Source organism: Pantherophis guttatus, chromosome 17 (genome assembly GCF_059756535.1).
Source record: "Pantherophis guttatus breed Tessera chromosome 17, ASM5975653v1, whole genome shotgun sequence".
NCBI classification, from domain to species: Eukaryota; Metazoa; Chordata; class Lepidosauria; order Squamata; family Colubridae; genus Pantherophis; species Pantherophis guttatus.
The window spans coordinates 9,795,509-9,811,573 of record NC_142079.1 but is presented as its reverse complement, the minus strand read 5'-3'; the positions used below and the strand labels follow the sequence as shown (position 1 = coordinate 9,811,573).

At 44.5% G+C, this 16,065-nt stretch overlaps 1 protein-coding gene across 6 annotated transcripts in view; it reads left to right on the top strand.

The window, feature by feature from the left end:
• GOLGA3 (golgin A3) overlaps nt 1–16,065 on the top strand; it is a 59,627-nt gene that overhangs the window by 8,032 nt on the left and 35,530 nt on the right. For 2 of the 6 annotated variants that reach the window (XM_087880260.1, XM_060683818.2), the window contains exons 1-4: nt 1,196–1,522; nt 6,551–6,885; nt 10,411–10,569; nt 13,312–13,424. In XM_087880260.1, the coding sequence (XP_087736386.1) occupies nt 6,774–6,885; nt 10,411–10,569; nt 13,312–13,424 (384 nt within the window). In that variant the 5' untranslated portion in view covers nt 1,196–1,522; nt 6,551–6,773. Of the gene's footprint in view, nt 1–1,195; nt 1,523–6,550; nt 6,886–10,410; nt 10,693–13,311; nt 13,425–16,065 lie in introns of those variants that run through there. The other 4 variants (XM_060683817.2, XM_060683815.2, XM_060683816.2 and 1 more) reach the window with 3 other exon arrangements.

The following is a 16,065-nucleotide window of genomic DNA, read 5'->3' as shown; positions in this document are numbered from 1 at the left end:
ATCATCTATCTGTCATCTACTTTATCTATCTATCTATCTATCTATCTATCATCTATCCATCATTTGTCTATCGATATGTTTCTGTATATGCATATATACAATGCTCAAAAAAATAAAGGGAACACAAGCAGAAGACATCCGAGATCTGAATGAATGAAATAGCCTTATTAAATACTTTGTTCGTTACATACAGTAGCTTTGTGTTCCCTTTAGTTGTTTGAGCAGTGTATAAACTACTGTATGTAATGAACAAAGGATTTATAAGGCTATTTCATTCATTCAGATCTTGGATGTCTTCTGCTTGTGTTCCCTTTATTTTTTTGAGCAGTATATGTGGGTTATCCATTATATTTTGGTGTGTATATATGTATGTGTGTATGTATGTATTTGCATTTATATATGTATAAGTGTATATGTGTATTTACTTATGTGCATATGTATAAACTGTATATGTATTCGTGTATATTTTGTGTGTGTATATATACACACACATGTATTTGCATTTATGTGTGTTTACTTATATGCATATGTACAAACCGTACATGTATTCATGTGTATATTTTGTGTGTATATCTGTGTGTGTATATTTCTGTGTGTGTATAGATATATATATAATTTCTCTTCAGCCAGGTTCTTTCTACATAAACCAAGATTTTTATGCAGCCCTAGTTCAGTGAAATCACAATCCACTAGTTTCTAGGCTTTTTTCAGGCAGCCAGCAAGCACCCTGCTGCCCATTGGGAGACAAAGGAGACTAAAGAAGAGAAAACATACATACATACATACATACATACATACATACATACATACATACATACATACATATATATATATATATATATATATATATATATATATATATATACATTAATTTATATATATAAATGTATATACGTGTGTGTATGTGCATGTGTGTGCGTATACTTGTGTATATTACGACGTCCAAGAGGGCTGCTCCATCGCTCTGTCCTGAAAGCAGCTTCCCCAACCCGGCGCCCCCAGATATGCTGTGATAGGAGTGGCGGAGGGGCGGAGGGAGACAACCGGGGCAGCAAACCCCAAATCAGCTTTGCAAGTTGCAACCTTTCCTGGGCGGCAGCCGAGAAATACCCCCCCTCCCAACCAGCAGAGGGCGCGCCATTGGGGAAAAGAACAAGCTAAACCTTCCCGTAGGAGGAGGCGGGGCAAACTCAGAAGGCGGGGCGAGGACGCGTCATCCCCCGCGCTCCTCTCTTTCTCTCTCTCTCTCGCTCACCCCCTCCTTCCCGGAAGTTCCGTCGCCAAAATCCGTCCGCTGGTGTGGGGGGCGGAAAGCGTCCCACTCCTTCCGTTCCGGTCTCCATTTGTTCCGACGCCCGCTTCCCTCCCCCGAAATCCGGGCAGGGCGGTGCGGCTGCGGAAGCGTCCGGTGGGCGGAGCAGGAGGAGGAGGAGGAGAAGGAAGGGGCGGCGTCGCCCCGCCTGCCGCCCGCGCCACGTCTCGGGAGAAGGAAGGGCGCCTGGGGCCGAGCCGAGCCGGGCAGGTCAGCGGGGCGAAGGGCCGAGCCAGACCTGGGAATGGGGGGAGGGGGAGGGGAGGGGGGTTTTCGGGCCTGCAGGGCTGGGAGGGGGGCTCAAACCCCTCCCCCCTCTGTCTCTCTGTGTGTGTGTGTGTGTAAAAGTCACACCCTTGTGCAAACACACACACACTTCGAAACACGCCTCCCTGTCTGGGGGAGACTGGAGGGGGGGGTGTCTCTGGGCCTGGGGGTGGCATGCACACGTGTCTTGCAATACACGCGTCTGTGTGTGTGTGTGAGAGAGAGAGAGAGAGAGAGAGAATATGGGTCCTTCCCTTGTGGGGGTCGGGTTGTGTGTGTTTGTGTGTATGTGTGCCTGTGGGTTGCGTTGTATGAAATGGGCTCTGTGGGGCTCTATAGAGCTGGGTAAGGGTGAGGTGGAGAGGAGGGGTGAGGGGTGAGAGTGTGTTTGTGTGTGTGTGTTTGTGTAGTACCTGTGTATATGGGTATGAAGTGGGTTTATGGGTTCTATAGACCTGGGAAGGTTTAAAGGTTTGATGTGTGTCTGTGTGTGTATAAAAGTCACACCTTTGTTCAAACACACGCACACACACACACTTCAAAACACGCCTTCCAGTCTGGGGGAGACTGGAGGGGGGGTGTCTCTGGGCATGGGGGTGGGTGGGGGTGGCATGCACACGTGTCAATACGCATCTCTGTGTGTGTGTGTGAGAGAGAGAGAGAGAATCTGGGTCCTTCCCTTGTGGGGGCTGGGTTGTGTGTGTTGGGGGGGGGGTTGTGTGCCTGCGGGTTGTGTGCCTGTGGGTTGTATGAAATGGGCTCTGTGAGCTCTATAGAGCTGGGTAGGGATGAGGTGGAGAGTATGTGTGTGTGTGTGTTTGTGTAGTACCTGTGTGTATGGGTATGAAGTTGGTTTATGGGCTCTATAGACCTGGGAAGGTTTAAAGGTTTGATTGGTGGAATAGAACAGAACAGAACAGAACAGAACAGAACAGAACAGAACAGAATGAGTAGAGTAGGGTAGAGTAGAGTAGAGTAGTAGAATAGAGGGGAGAGGAGGGGAGTAGAGGGGAGGAGGAGAAGATAGAAGGAAGGAAGAATAGAATAGAAGATGAATAGAGTAGAAGATGAATAGAATAGAATAGAATAGAATAGAATAGAATAGAATAGAATAGAATAGAATAGAATAGAATAGAATAGAATAGAATAGAATAGAATAGAATAGAATAGAATAGAATTCTTGATTGGCCAAGTGTGATTGGACACACAAGGAATTTGTCTTTGGTGCATACACTCTCGGCGTACATAAAAGAAAAGATACGTTCATCAAGAATCATAAAGTACAACACTTAATGAGTCATAGTGTGTATGTGTATTTGTCTCTCTCTTTCTCTGTGTATGCATCTATGAAGTTGATTTATGGACTATATAGAGCTGGGTAGGTGTGTGATGTATGGTGTGTATGTACCAGTATATACTGCAGAGGGAAGCACTATGCTCCCTCCCATATTGGGGCAGGCCAGGTGCTTCGACAGAAAAACACTTAATGTAAAGTTAGTTTATGGATTATATAGACTTGGGAAGATTTAAGGTTTGATGGGGGGTGCACTGGTGTGTACATGTATAAAATTGCTTTATGGACTGTACAGACCAGGTAAGTGTAAGGTTTGATGCACGTCTGTGTAAATCGATGAAGTTCATTCATGGACTAGATAGTCCTGCGTGGGTGTGGTGTGTGGTCCAGGTCTCTGAAACTGGTGGTTGTTTTAATGGATGGGTGGATTGAACACACCTAGTGAGGTTAACAGTCACTGTTGTGAAGCATTCATGGCTGCCTACTTGCATTTGTCTTGGCGTTGTGAACAGAGGTTGGCAATCTGACCCCAAAAGGGGAGGTTAAGGTGTGCTAATGACTTTAACTCTGCTCCTTTCCCAAGGAAACATGGGCTTGGCTACACCGTCCCTTCCCCTCCTCCATCCCAGCAAGTTGTATTAGGCTAAAGCCCACCTGTCAAGAGAAGCCAACTCTTCCAAGATGGACATCAAGGGTTGAAATCTTGGAGATCTAACATTGTTTTCTAAATGCCATGAAGGAGGGGACTTTTAATGTCTTCCTAACACATTTCTAGGAGGTATCTCATAGGTTGGGAAGTAAACATGGAACTTCTTGAGATCTTCAATGTGGTCCCACAAAAGTCTTCTCCTCTTTGTTGTTGTTAGTTGTGAAGTTGTGTCCGACCCATCGCGACCCCACGGACAACGTTCCTCCAGGCCTTCCTGTCCTCTACCATCCTCTGAAGTCCATTTAATGTCTCGCCGGCTTCTTCAGTGACTCCATCCGGCCATCTTGTTCTCCGCTGTCCCCTTCTTCTTTTGCCCTCCATCATTCCCAGCATTAGGCTCTTCTCCAGGGAGTCCTTCCTTCTCATTACGTGGCCAAAGGATTTGAGTTTCCTCTTCAGGATCCGGCCTTCAAAAGAACAGTCAGGGTTGATCTCCTCTAGGACTGACCGGTTAGATCACCTTATCTATCTATATCTATCTATCTATCTATCTATCTATCTATCTATCTATCTATCTATCTATCTATCTATCTATCTATCTATCTATCATCTATCTACTGTTGTTGTTAGTTGCGAAGTTGTGTCCGACCCATTGTGACCCCACGGACAACGTTCCTCCAGGCCTTCCTGTCATCTACCATCCTCTGGAGTCCATTTAAGCTCATGCCGACTGCTTCAGTGACTCCATCCGGCCATCTCGTTCTCCGCCGTCCCTTTCTTCTTTTGCCCTCCATCATTCCCAGCATTAGGCTCTTCTCCAGGGAGTCCTTCCTTCTCATTAAGTGACCATTTGAGTATTTGAGTTTCCTCTTCAGGATCTGGCCTTCTAAAGAGCAGTCAGGGTTGATCTCCTCTAGGACTGACCGGTTAGATCGCCTTATCTATCTATCTATCCATCCATCCATCCATCCATCCATCCATCTATCTATCTATCTATCTATCTATCATCTATCTACTGTTGTTGTTAGTTGCGAAGTTGTGTCCGACCCATTGTGACCCCACGGACAACGTTCCTCCAGGCCTTCCTGTCATCTACCATCCTCTGGAGTCCATTGAAGCTCACGCCGACTGCTTCAGGGACTCCATCCAGCCACCTTGTTCTCTGCCGTCCCCTTCTTCTTTTGCCCTCAGTCGTTCCCAGCATGAGGCTCTTCTCCAGGGAGTCCTTCCTTCTCATTAGGCGGCCAAAGGATTTGAGTTTCCTCTTCAGGATCTGGCCTTCTAAAGAGCAGTCAGGGTTGATCTCCTCTAGGACTGACCGGTTGGATCGCCTTGCAGTCCGAGGGACTCACCGGAGTCTTCTCCAGCACCAGAGTTCAAAGGCCTCCATTCTTTGGCACTCAGCCTTTCTTATGGTCCATAAAAGACAGCCTTTGCAAGTTGCTTTCTGCATTTTGAGTAAGCAAAAAATATAATTTACCCTTGTGACGGGGTCAACAGATTCTGTTACCTGAAACCGGATAGCCTCCTTGCATGATTTTGACTCTAGCATTGTAATGAGAGTTGATTCTGAGGGTCTTAGTCCTTCTTTGATTGGATTCTTCTATACAGGTAGTCCTCGACTTAAGACCTCAGCTGAGCCCCAAATTTCTGTCGCTAAGCAAGACATTCGTTAAGTGAGGTCTGCCCCCTTTTACCCCATTTCTTGACACGTTTGTTAAGTGAGTAACATGGTTGTTAAGTGGCTTCTCCACTGACTTTGCTTGTCAGAAGGTCGCAAAAGCAGATCGCGTGACCCCTCCCCCCCAGGACACTGCAACCGTCATAAATATGAGTCATACATATGTCTCCCAGCACCCTAATTTTGATCACATGATCATGGGGATGCAGCAACGGCCGTAAGTGTGAAAAACGGTTATAAGTCGCTTTTCTCAGTGCCATTGTAACTTAGAATGGTCACTAAACGAACTGTTGTAAATCAAGGACTACCTATATGTGGTCGTTTCTTAATTGTCGAGACAGACCGTCCTTGACTTAGGACTTGTCACTCAGTGGCCGTTTGAAGTTCCAAGGGACCAATTTGGGGATTACCAAGGACCTGGATTTGAAATTCTCTCTCTCTCTCTCTCTCTGTCTCTCTCTCTCTCTCTCTCTCTCACACACACACACACACACACACACACAGAGTGATCACATGACCAGATTTTGTGTGCCTGGCCAGGCTGCATTTACACTTGTCTGCAGTCGGTCGCAAGTGTGAAAAACGGTCCCAACTCGCTTTTTTTCAGTGCCGTTGTTAAATGAACTGGTCGCTAAATGAACAGTTGTAGCTCGAGGACTCCCTGTGATCTTTTATCTCCTTGCTTTCTTCGTGCAAAACGAAGCAACCTTTAAAACAGGACCATAGGCCCCCTTTTCCCGCTCCGTCCTCGGTTAGTATAAGACACTCATCCTGCAATAAGAGGTATTTTAATCTCTGCCAAATCCTTGGCCTCCTAAAACACATGCGTAGTCCTATAAATCAAACTGCCCGGTGCTTGGTGGGATAAAACAGTCTGGCTGGCAGTTGCCACGATGAAAATAAAAAAAAGCAACTGGAAATGAAAATAGTTTCGTTTCCACTCCCTGCAAGGAGCAATCAAAAGGGCCTCGATCCAACCCTATTCACAGGCAGGCAGCCACTTCAAGAAAGCTTTGGATGAATTCCATGTGTTGCTGAGAGATTTCCGTACACATCCTGAAATATTTCGTTCGTGAATTTCCTCCACCCCACAATCTCCTTAGTTTTCCCATCCAGCCTGAAGGAGCCCGAAAAAGGCTCCCACCCACCCCATCGTTAAGACGGTGCCAACGTGACTTATATAAGGATTGGCACTCGGGTGAGCTCAGAATTATATCTGGCAGATTTTTAAAAAAAACAAAAAACAAACCACAAGGAACTATTTTTTAAAAAGGAGCGTCATCCTATGTGTCTGTTTATCTCGGCGTGTGACGTCACTCCAAAACCATTGTTTTCTTTCTCTTGCAGCTACTCCAGAAATTCTTCAGTTTGTCCATCATCAAGCGGGCTGATAACGAAACCAAATCGCTCGATCTGCGAATAAATTGGTGCAGAAGCCCTAACGACAATGTGCAGGATGTTTTTGGGGCTCCCGGCGGTATCGATGGAGAAAAACTGGACTCGATAGGTCGCTTGGGAAGTTCCACTGGAGGGAATATTTCCCCTTGGACTTTAATAACTCCCAGTAGCCATGGACTCTTCGGTGGTTATTCAGGAAGCCAGCAATGGCACCAGTTCTGAACAGCAACCAGACCACCCGGAGGTCAAATCGAAGCGGACAATGGAAAGAGAGGATCTTAACGGTAAGCAGTTTCTTTACATACGCATTTATTTATTTTTTTAATGAGCATTTTTGTTAACTGTTGTTGGATTGTAATGGTGGAAGGTTAGGAAGATCTTTGACAGAGTAAGGTTGTCATTAGTAAGGAAGGTGCTAATCAGGGTAAGGAAGGTGGTAATCTGTTCCTGAATTTTTCTCCTTGTGGCTAAACGAAGTCAGTGGTATGTCCCAGAGGTGTCTTTTTTTTTTTTTTCAAGCGGCAACTGGACTTTCTGGTTTTTTCTTTGAAGATGTTTCGCTTCTCTTTTTTTTCTTTTTTTTTAGACTTCTATAACGCTTCATAGTGCTTTACAGCCCTCTCTAAGCGGTTTACAAAGTTAGCATATTGCATAATAGCATATTGCATTAGCATTAGCATATTGCCCCCTAATAATCTGAGTTCTCATTTTACCCACCTCGGAAGGATGGAAGGCTGAGTCAACCTTGAGCCGGTGAGATTTGATCTGCTGATCTGCTGAACTAGCAGTCAGCTGAAGTAGCTGCAGTACTGCACCCTAACCACTGCGCCACCTCTCATCCCAGAGGCTTCATCAGCCCTCAGTGTATCTTTCACGGCTAATCATCACCATCATCTTCATTTAACGACCCCATAATCCCTTGTGGGGTGGAGTCTGGGCAACTGAAGGGAGCTGAGTGTTTACTGGCCGGATGCCTTTCCTGTCGCCAATGCGGAGTTTTGTTCAGCAGATATATTCTCAGTGTGTCCAGAGAGAGAAATATCTGCCTCTACCTAGGATCAAACTCACAGCCTCGTGATAGTGAGGTGAGAGCTCCATCTCTAGGCCACAGTGCCACTCCATATCTTTCATGGCTAATGCTGTGGAGAAGATATCTACCATTGTCCTTTGCCTGTTGCAAAGAAGAAGTGGAAGAGAGTCTTAGAACTATGTCTAAACTCCAGACATAGTTCTAAGATTTTCTTCCACTTTGCTTTTTCCACCCACCTGTTTCCTCTTCCATCCTCGGAAAGAAGAAGAATAGAATAGAATAGAATAGAATAGAATAGAATAGAATAGAATAGAATAGAATAGAATAGAATAGAATAGAAGAATCGAATTGAATCAAATCGAATCGAATCTTTATTGACCAAGTTTGATTGGACACACAATGAATTTGTCTTTGGTGCATATGCTCTCAGTGTACATAAAAGAAAAGATACATTCGTCAAGAATCATAAGGTACAACACTTAATGATAGTCATAGGGAACAAATAAGCAATTGAATCATACTAGGAAACAGTCAATATAAATCGTAAGGATACAAGCAATAAAGTTACAGTGATACAGTCATAAGTGGGAAGAGATGGGTGATGGGAACAATAAGAAGATTAATAGTAATGCAGATTTAGTGAATAGTTTGACAGTGTTGAGGGAATTAATTGTTGAGCAGAGTGATGGCGTTCGGGGGAAAACTGTCCTTGTGTCTAGTTGTTCTGGTGTGCAGTGCTCTATAGCATCGTTTTGAGGGTAGGAGTTGAAACAGTTGATGTCCAGGATGCGAGGGGTCTGAAGATATTTTCACAGCCCTCTTTTTGACTCGTGCAGTATACAGGTCCTCCATGGAAGGAAGGTTGGTAGCCATGGTTTTTTCTGCAGTTCTGATTATCCTCTGAAGTCTGTGTCTGTCTTGTTGGGTTGCAGAGCCAAACCAGACAGTTATGGAGGTGCAGATGACAGACTCAATCATTCCTCTGTAAATAATTCCTTTAGTCAGGAAAGTCTCCCTCTTAGAGTTGCATCTTAAAATAATTCAAAGTAATAAGGAGTATAACAGAATAACTGAGTTGGAAGGGACCTTGGAGGTCTTCTAGTCCAGCCCCCTGGTCAAGCAGGAGACCCTATACCATTTCAGACAAATGGCTGTCCAGTCTCTTCTTAAAAACCTCCAGTGTTGGAGCACCCGCAACTCCTGGAGATAGCTTAAATTTTGGCATTTTAAAATTGAGAGCCATAAACGATCACTCTGGCTCCAAAGAGCCTTGGTGGCGCAGCAGACTAAAGTGCTGTTAAATAGCACCAGCTGCCTGAAATTACTGCAAGTTCGAATCTCACCAGGCTCAAGGTTGACTCAGCCTTCCATCCTTCCGAGGTAGGTAAAATGAGGACCCGGATTGCGGGGGCAATAAGGTGACTTTGTATAAAAAAGAATACCGCTTAGGGGGCCCCAAAAGCCCTACTAAGCAGGTATATACAAAAGTATGAAGGCTATTGCTTAACGCATTGTAAGCCGCCCTGAGTCTCCGGAGAAGGGCGGCATATAAATCGAACAAACAAACAAACAAATAAACAAACAAATAAATAAAGAGCTGACTCACCCCCATTCAGCCTGAAGGATGAACGATCAGCGAGGACAAAGGGTGCCATCAGAATATCTGTTTTTCATCAAACTCCTCTGTAATTAAAAGAGCAATAAGGGAGGCAGGGAGCACATCTGCCTGAGAGATTTTTCTAACTTGTTGTCCATTAAGATGGATGATACCAAAGTACATGGATCTGAATTAAGAGAACTCTATTCCCTCTGCCTCATGAGGTTTTAGAAACACCAGGAAGGAGGGGGAAGTATATTTCTGTCGCACCCAGCGAAGGGAGGGATATGTGCTAGGCATATGGTTGATGCATAAACAAAATCACATCAGGACGGTTCCAGACTTGATAATATTTATTCTTAGAGCCATGGTGGTACAGTGGTTAAAATGCAGCGCTGCAGGCTAACTCTGCCCACTGCCAGGAGTTCAATCCTAACCGGCTCAAGAATGACTCGCCTTCCATCCTTCCGAGGTCGGTAAATTGAGGACCCAGATTGTTCGGGGCAAGAGGCTAAATCTGTAAACCACTTAGAGAGGGCGGTAAAAGCACTGTAAAGTGGCATATAAGTGCTATTGCTATTGCCCTTCCTTCCTCCCTTCCCTTCCCTTCCACCCTCCCTCCCTCCTTCCTTCCTTCCTTCTTTTCTTCCTTCCTCCCTCCCTTCCTTCCTTCCTTCCTTCCTTCCGTTCCACCCTCCTTCCTTCCTTCCTTCCTTCCTTCCTTCCTTCCTTCCTTCCTTCCTTCCTTCCTTCCTTCCTTCCTTCCTTCCTTCCTTCCTTCCTTCCTTCCTTCCTTCCACAGTGGTTAGAATGCCCTATTACAGGCTAACTCTTCTAGCTGCCAGCAGTTCAATCCTGATCTGTTCAAGGTTGTCTCAGCCTTCCATCCTTCCGAGGTGGGTAAAATGAGGACCCAGATTGTTGGGGGCAAGAGGCTGACTCTGTAAACTGCTTAGAGAGGGCCATAAAACACTGTGAAGCGGTGAATAAGTCTTAAGTGCTATTGCTATGACTATAAGGTTTTTATTCGTTACGCTTGCTTTCATCTGCAGTGGTGTTTAAAGCGATTTAGAACAGAGTATATTGGATGTTCTTGGGTGACTGCTTGAGCATATGAACAGGTAAGAAGAACATGGCATCCGTTGTTAATCTCTTCCCAACTCCCTGTTCTTTTTTTTCCAGTGCTTAGTGTAAATAACGGCGGAGCGCCATCCGAAGGAGACACCGTAGCCCACAAGAGCAGCCAAGGTCCTTGCGCGAACGGACCGACGTCTTACGACCCCGAACAGCCCGTGCCTTTGGGCCCCACCGAAAACTCCCTGGGGAAAGAACCCGCTTCAGGTGCGCATGGTTTCCATGAGCACCTAAAGGCGTCTCGGGGCGGTAGTGATGAGAGCTTAGCACTTAGGAAGGACACCCTGCAGTCTCTCAAACTAAGCCTCCCTTTGCAAGAAACTGAATTGTGTAAGCATCTCTTCACCGTGGAGCCCACCTGTTTCTTTCTCGCTCCGCCCTCAAAGAAGCTTTCCCCCTTCCCCACCCCAAACCTCCTTATTTCCATTTCTCTGCCTCTGCAGAATCTCTCCTGAATGCTGAATCTTTGAAGCATGAGCTGATTTTTAACCCCTGGGCGCCTCTGACTTTGCCTTTAACAAATCGGCTTGATTTCTTTTTTTTTTTTTAAACGGCCTGGTGGGTTTGCAATCGAGGTTGCCATTGGCCACTCTCTTAGAAACAAGGTATTTTGCCTCTTAAATCAGGCCTGTCAAACTCAAGGCCGGCGGGCTGAATCCGTAAACTGCCGTCCTGCCTCGCTTCGACCTGGTTTACCCATCGCGAAGACGAAACATTGGGCCCGCGTGGCTTCGGCCCGGTCTACCCAATGCAAAGAAGAAACATGCCAGAAGTTTGGGGAGTGGTGTCAAGATGGCCACACCCACCCAGTTGGCTACGCCCACCCAGTTGGCCACGCCCACTCATCCCCCCCTCCCCCCAAGGTCAACCACAGCCGGGGAGGGTTTCACTTACCTTTACCACCCGTTTGCCGTGCGCTTACCGGTTCGTTTGAACCGGTGCGAACCGGCTGAATACCACCTCTGACCACAGCCCTGATGTAGCTCTCAGTGAAATTGAGTTTGTCACCCCTGCTCTAATTGATGTGGCTCGCAAACTCTACGTTCTCGCGCATGCTAAACATTAACCAGACAAAACGTCGCGCTTTTCAACAAGAGCCGAAATACAGGTGATTGACTTTTAACAACTGCTCCTGAGCCCCAAATTCCTGTGGCTAAAGGGAGACAAAATTCTGAAGTGAGCTTTGCCCCCATTTTATGACCTTTCTTTGCCGCCGTTGTTAAATGAATCAATGCCACCGTTCGGCTACTAATCCAGTTAAGCGAACCTTTTCTTTCCCACTGACTTTGCTTGTTAGAAGGTCGCAAAAGGGGATCATGACACACACACACACACACACACACACACACACACACACACACACATTGGGACAACGCAACCGTCATAAATACGAGTCAGTGGCCAAGCGTCGGAATTTTGATCACATGACCACGGGGATGCGACAACCGTCGTGTGAAAAATAGTCCTAAATTGCTTTTCTTGGTGCTGTAACTTTGAAGGGTCACTAAACAAACTGTTGTAAGTCAAGGACTACCTATATGTAGTCGTTTCTTAATTGTCGAGACAGATGGTCCTTGACTTGTGACTTATCGCTGAGCGGCCATTGAAGTTTCAAGGAACCTACTTGGGGGTTACTAAGGATCTGGATTTGTAATTCTCACACACAGACACACACACAGAGTGGTCACATGACCAGATTTTGTGTCCTGGGCAACCGGGCTGCATTTGCACTCCTCTTGCACACCAGACCACGTTTTACTTCTAAGTGACAATCCTATTTCGATTTAACACCCAAACAAAGAGGAAAAATTGAATCACAATTCTCCGGTGACACATCAAGTGTGTCATTTACCGTCATTTCCCTGTGACTCTCGGAGGCTTAAGAAATTCCGGGGAGGGGGGGAATCTGGTTGTCTTCATGCAGATTAGATGGTGGTGCAAAGCTTCATTTGGGATGGGTGGATTTGCTAGATCCTATTCTGAAGGAAAAAGGGACGTGGTGGCTAAGACACCGAGCTTGTCGATTGAAAGGTCGGCAGTTCAGCGGTTCGAATCCCTAGTGCCGCGTAACGGGGTGAGCTCCCGTGACTTGTCCCAGCTTCTGCCAACCTAGCAGTTTGAAAGCAGGTAAAAAAAAATGCAAGTAGAAAAATAGGGACCACCTCTGGTGGGAAGATAACAGCGTTCCGTGCGCCTTTGGCGTTGAGTCATGCCGGCCACATGACCATGGAGACTTCTTCGGAAAGCGCTGGCTCTTCGGCTTTGAAACGGAGATGAGCACCGCCCCCTAGAGTCGGGAACGACTAGCACATATGTGCGAGGGGAACCTTTACCTTTAGAGCAATAAATGGCTACAGACAAAAGAGAAGCAGAATCTGGCGAACTGGCGTGAAATCTTTACAGTTAACTTTTCCCTTTCCCCTGGCCACTCCCTCTCCTGCAATCAGCCGGTGTCCAATTAGCTGTACTTATTTTGTTTTGGGAAAGAAGATGCCTTCTTGCCCGACATAATGTGGATTCCAAACACACACACACACACACACACACACACACACACACACCGTCTTCCTCCTGCATTCCAATTTATTCCTCCCGTTGCAAATACTTTAGGCTAACAGGTTTGCGAAGCACAAGCAGGCTAACAGGCCGTGACAATAACATTCTCGTCCTAATTAAGTTAGGATCCAAAACATTTGGAAAGCGTGTGGTTGTCGATCTCTGTAATACTGAACAGGGACCTCCTGGCTCTCTTCTCTTGAAATGCCTTGCTTCAGACGCAGCAAAAATCAAATTCCCTCGAAACCAACACTTGAGAAATTTTTAACTTCCTTTTTTAACCTTTGTGTCTAAATTTCTGGCGACTTTGCAAAGAGAGCTTCACATCTGTCCTGCCTCCTTGTTTATAATTCATTGGCCCTGAACGATTCAACTTGTTCCTCCTTCCTGCAGGCTCAGCCGATGCTCCTCTCCCGCTGGAGAAGGAAGAACTGATCCGGCTCCAGGCCCGGAAGCGCCTGGAAGAGCAGCTCAAGCAGTATCGCGTCAAGAGGCATCAGGAGAGAGTAAGCACCTAGCAAAAAGATTCACAGGCGGGGTTTGTTATTCATCGCGTGGTCAGCCAGATGTTTATGTGGCATTTTTACCCACTGATTGAATCCTTCCCAAGGATCTCAGATAAACACAGGGGATGTTTGATGGTGTTAAAGGAATTGTTGCAGGATGTCAGCTGTTGCGAGGAAAGCTGCCATTGGCAATTGACTGATGGGGATTGTGTCAATGCCGCTGGTATTCAAGTGCTGTAGTTGACCAGTGGTGATGTTGTCAATGCCAAGGGTACTCAAGATGTTTTGGGATTGCAAGTATCTGAATATATAGGCAATTCCAAGTAAGGTTGTTACTGTTGTTATTATTCTTTAAGATTTAATCTTCAATTCAATTCACAGTCTGGGACTGGTAAAAACTTAATTTATTTATTTATTTATTTTTTATTATTATTATTATTATTATTATTATTATTATTATTATTATTATTATTAAATTTATTATTATTATTAAATTTATTATTATTATTACTATTACTATTGTTGTTGTTATTGTTGTTAAATAATATTTAAACATTTAAAAATGTTACCACAAATATTATTGACTGGTGCTGATGGTTGATACGGGTTGCTGCCAGCATCCTAGGTATCAACCAAGTATCTTCTTAAAATATTATTATCATTATAGCCTTCTCTGGGGGGGCACCTGCCATCTGGAACGAGCTCCCCCTGGAGATATGGAGGATCCCGGATTTGCACACTTTCCGCCGTGCCCTCCAAACATTCTTATTCCAGCAGGCTGGTCTGGCCTAACCTCCCTTTTAAATTGTTTTAAATTTGTTTTATAAATTGGGGTGTTTTAAATTAGTTCGTGGGCCAAAGTGTTTAATGTATTTTAAATTACATTAAGTTCGTGGGGCCTGGTGGTTCAGCAGACTGATAGCATTGTGATTAACACCAGCTGTCTGCAATTACTGTAAGTTCAAATCTCACCAGGCTCAAGGTTGACTCAGCCTTCCATCCTTTCTAAGGTAGGTAAATTGAGGACCCAGTTTGTGGGGGCAATAAGCTGACTTTGTATAAATATACAAAAGTATGAAGGCTATTGCTTAACGCATTGTAAGCCACCCTAAGTCTCCGGAGAAGGGCGGCATATAAATCAAATTAAAAAAATAAATAAAAATGGTTTTTTAACGTTTCTATTATGTGTATTTTATCTCTTGGCTGTTCACCACCCTGAGTCCTTCGGGAGGAGGGCAGTATATAAATTTAATAAATAATAATAATAATAATTAGTATTATTAGCATTATTATTAGTAGTATAAGGTCCAATAATATGTTTAAGCTCATAAATGGCAAACAAGAAACTTAAACAGAGGCTTGAGTAAAATAGCATTTAATCTTGATTCAAGCTTAAATGGTTAGCTGTTCCAAACACATATAAGATACATGCAGGTAACAACCACAAACGAGAGGGAATGTGAACCCCCTTTTATATTGTTTAGGAAAGTCATAAACCTCCAATTCTGGCATCTTTGATTTGTGTATTCCCTGGAATTTGGCTTGTGTACCCCCCCCCCAAACAGGGTAGAGCCTCTTAATGAGCATCATTAGCGTTATCTCTTCCTGATCATCATCTTTGTGTTCACACTTGGCTATTTAGCCCCCTGGAGTGGAGGCAACTCAAAAGATCAAAGAGGAGATAGTTCTTAGGCAGGAGAGGGAGAGATAAGGCTCTGATAGTTTGACAAATGTCAGATACTTCACAACAGACCCCAATAACAGTCCAGGAAGTTAGTCAATGTGGCATGTTTGTGTTATAATTACAAAGGGCATAATATATATGTCAGTGTCACAGGAAGCAAATATTTATAGCATGCAGATATACAAAGACATCATATATCATAATATGTGTGTGTGTGTAGAAGAGGCGATAGACATCACGATCTCCGAAACGCTTAAAAGTTTAAAATTTTTTATTTTAAAACTTGTGCTAAGCTTTCGTCGGCCTCTACCAACTTCGTCAGAGTATAAAATCCCCATTGAGGAGTTGCTTGCTTTTATGTAATGCTGATCAATTTGGTCATTGTGCGTGTAACAGGCTCCAAGCGCAATGACCAAATTGATCAGCATCACATAAAAGCAAGCAGCTCCTCAATGGGGATTTTATACTCTGACGAAGTTGGTAGAGGCTGATGAAAGCTTAGCACAAGTTTTAAAATAAAAAATTTTAAACTTTTAAACGTTCCGGAGATCGTGATGTCTATCGCCTCTTCTATAACTATACCTGGAACTCGCATCTTTAGGACAATTCTTAATATATATATGTATATATATATGTTGCAGGAAACAATTAACAAGTTTCGACTAATTCTAGTATTTCAGTATATCTATTTCTTTACAGTAGTATATCTCTTTTTTTTTATTAAACATGAAACTCAGTCAACTGAACATTTAAAAATGTATCGCAAATATCATTGACTGGCGCTGATGGTTCATACAGGTTGCTGCCAACGTCCTAGGTATCAACCATCAGTACCTTCTTTAGATGTACGATGTTCCGAGTAGCGCAGTTTTTTTGCAGTTCCGCTGGTGTTATTACAGGAAACTGCAATTTCTCTATGTATTTTGTAAAATTCTTGGACATGGTGCCAAGTGCCCT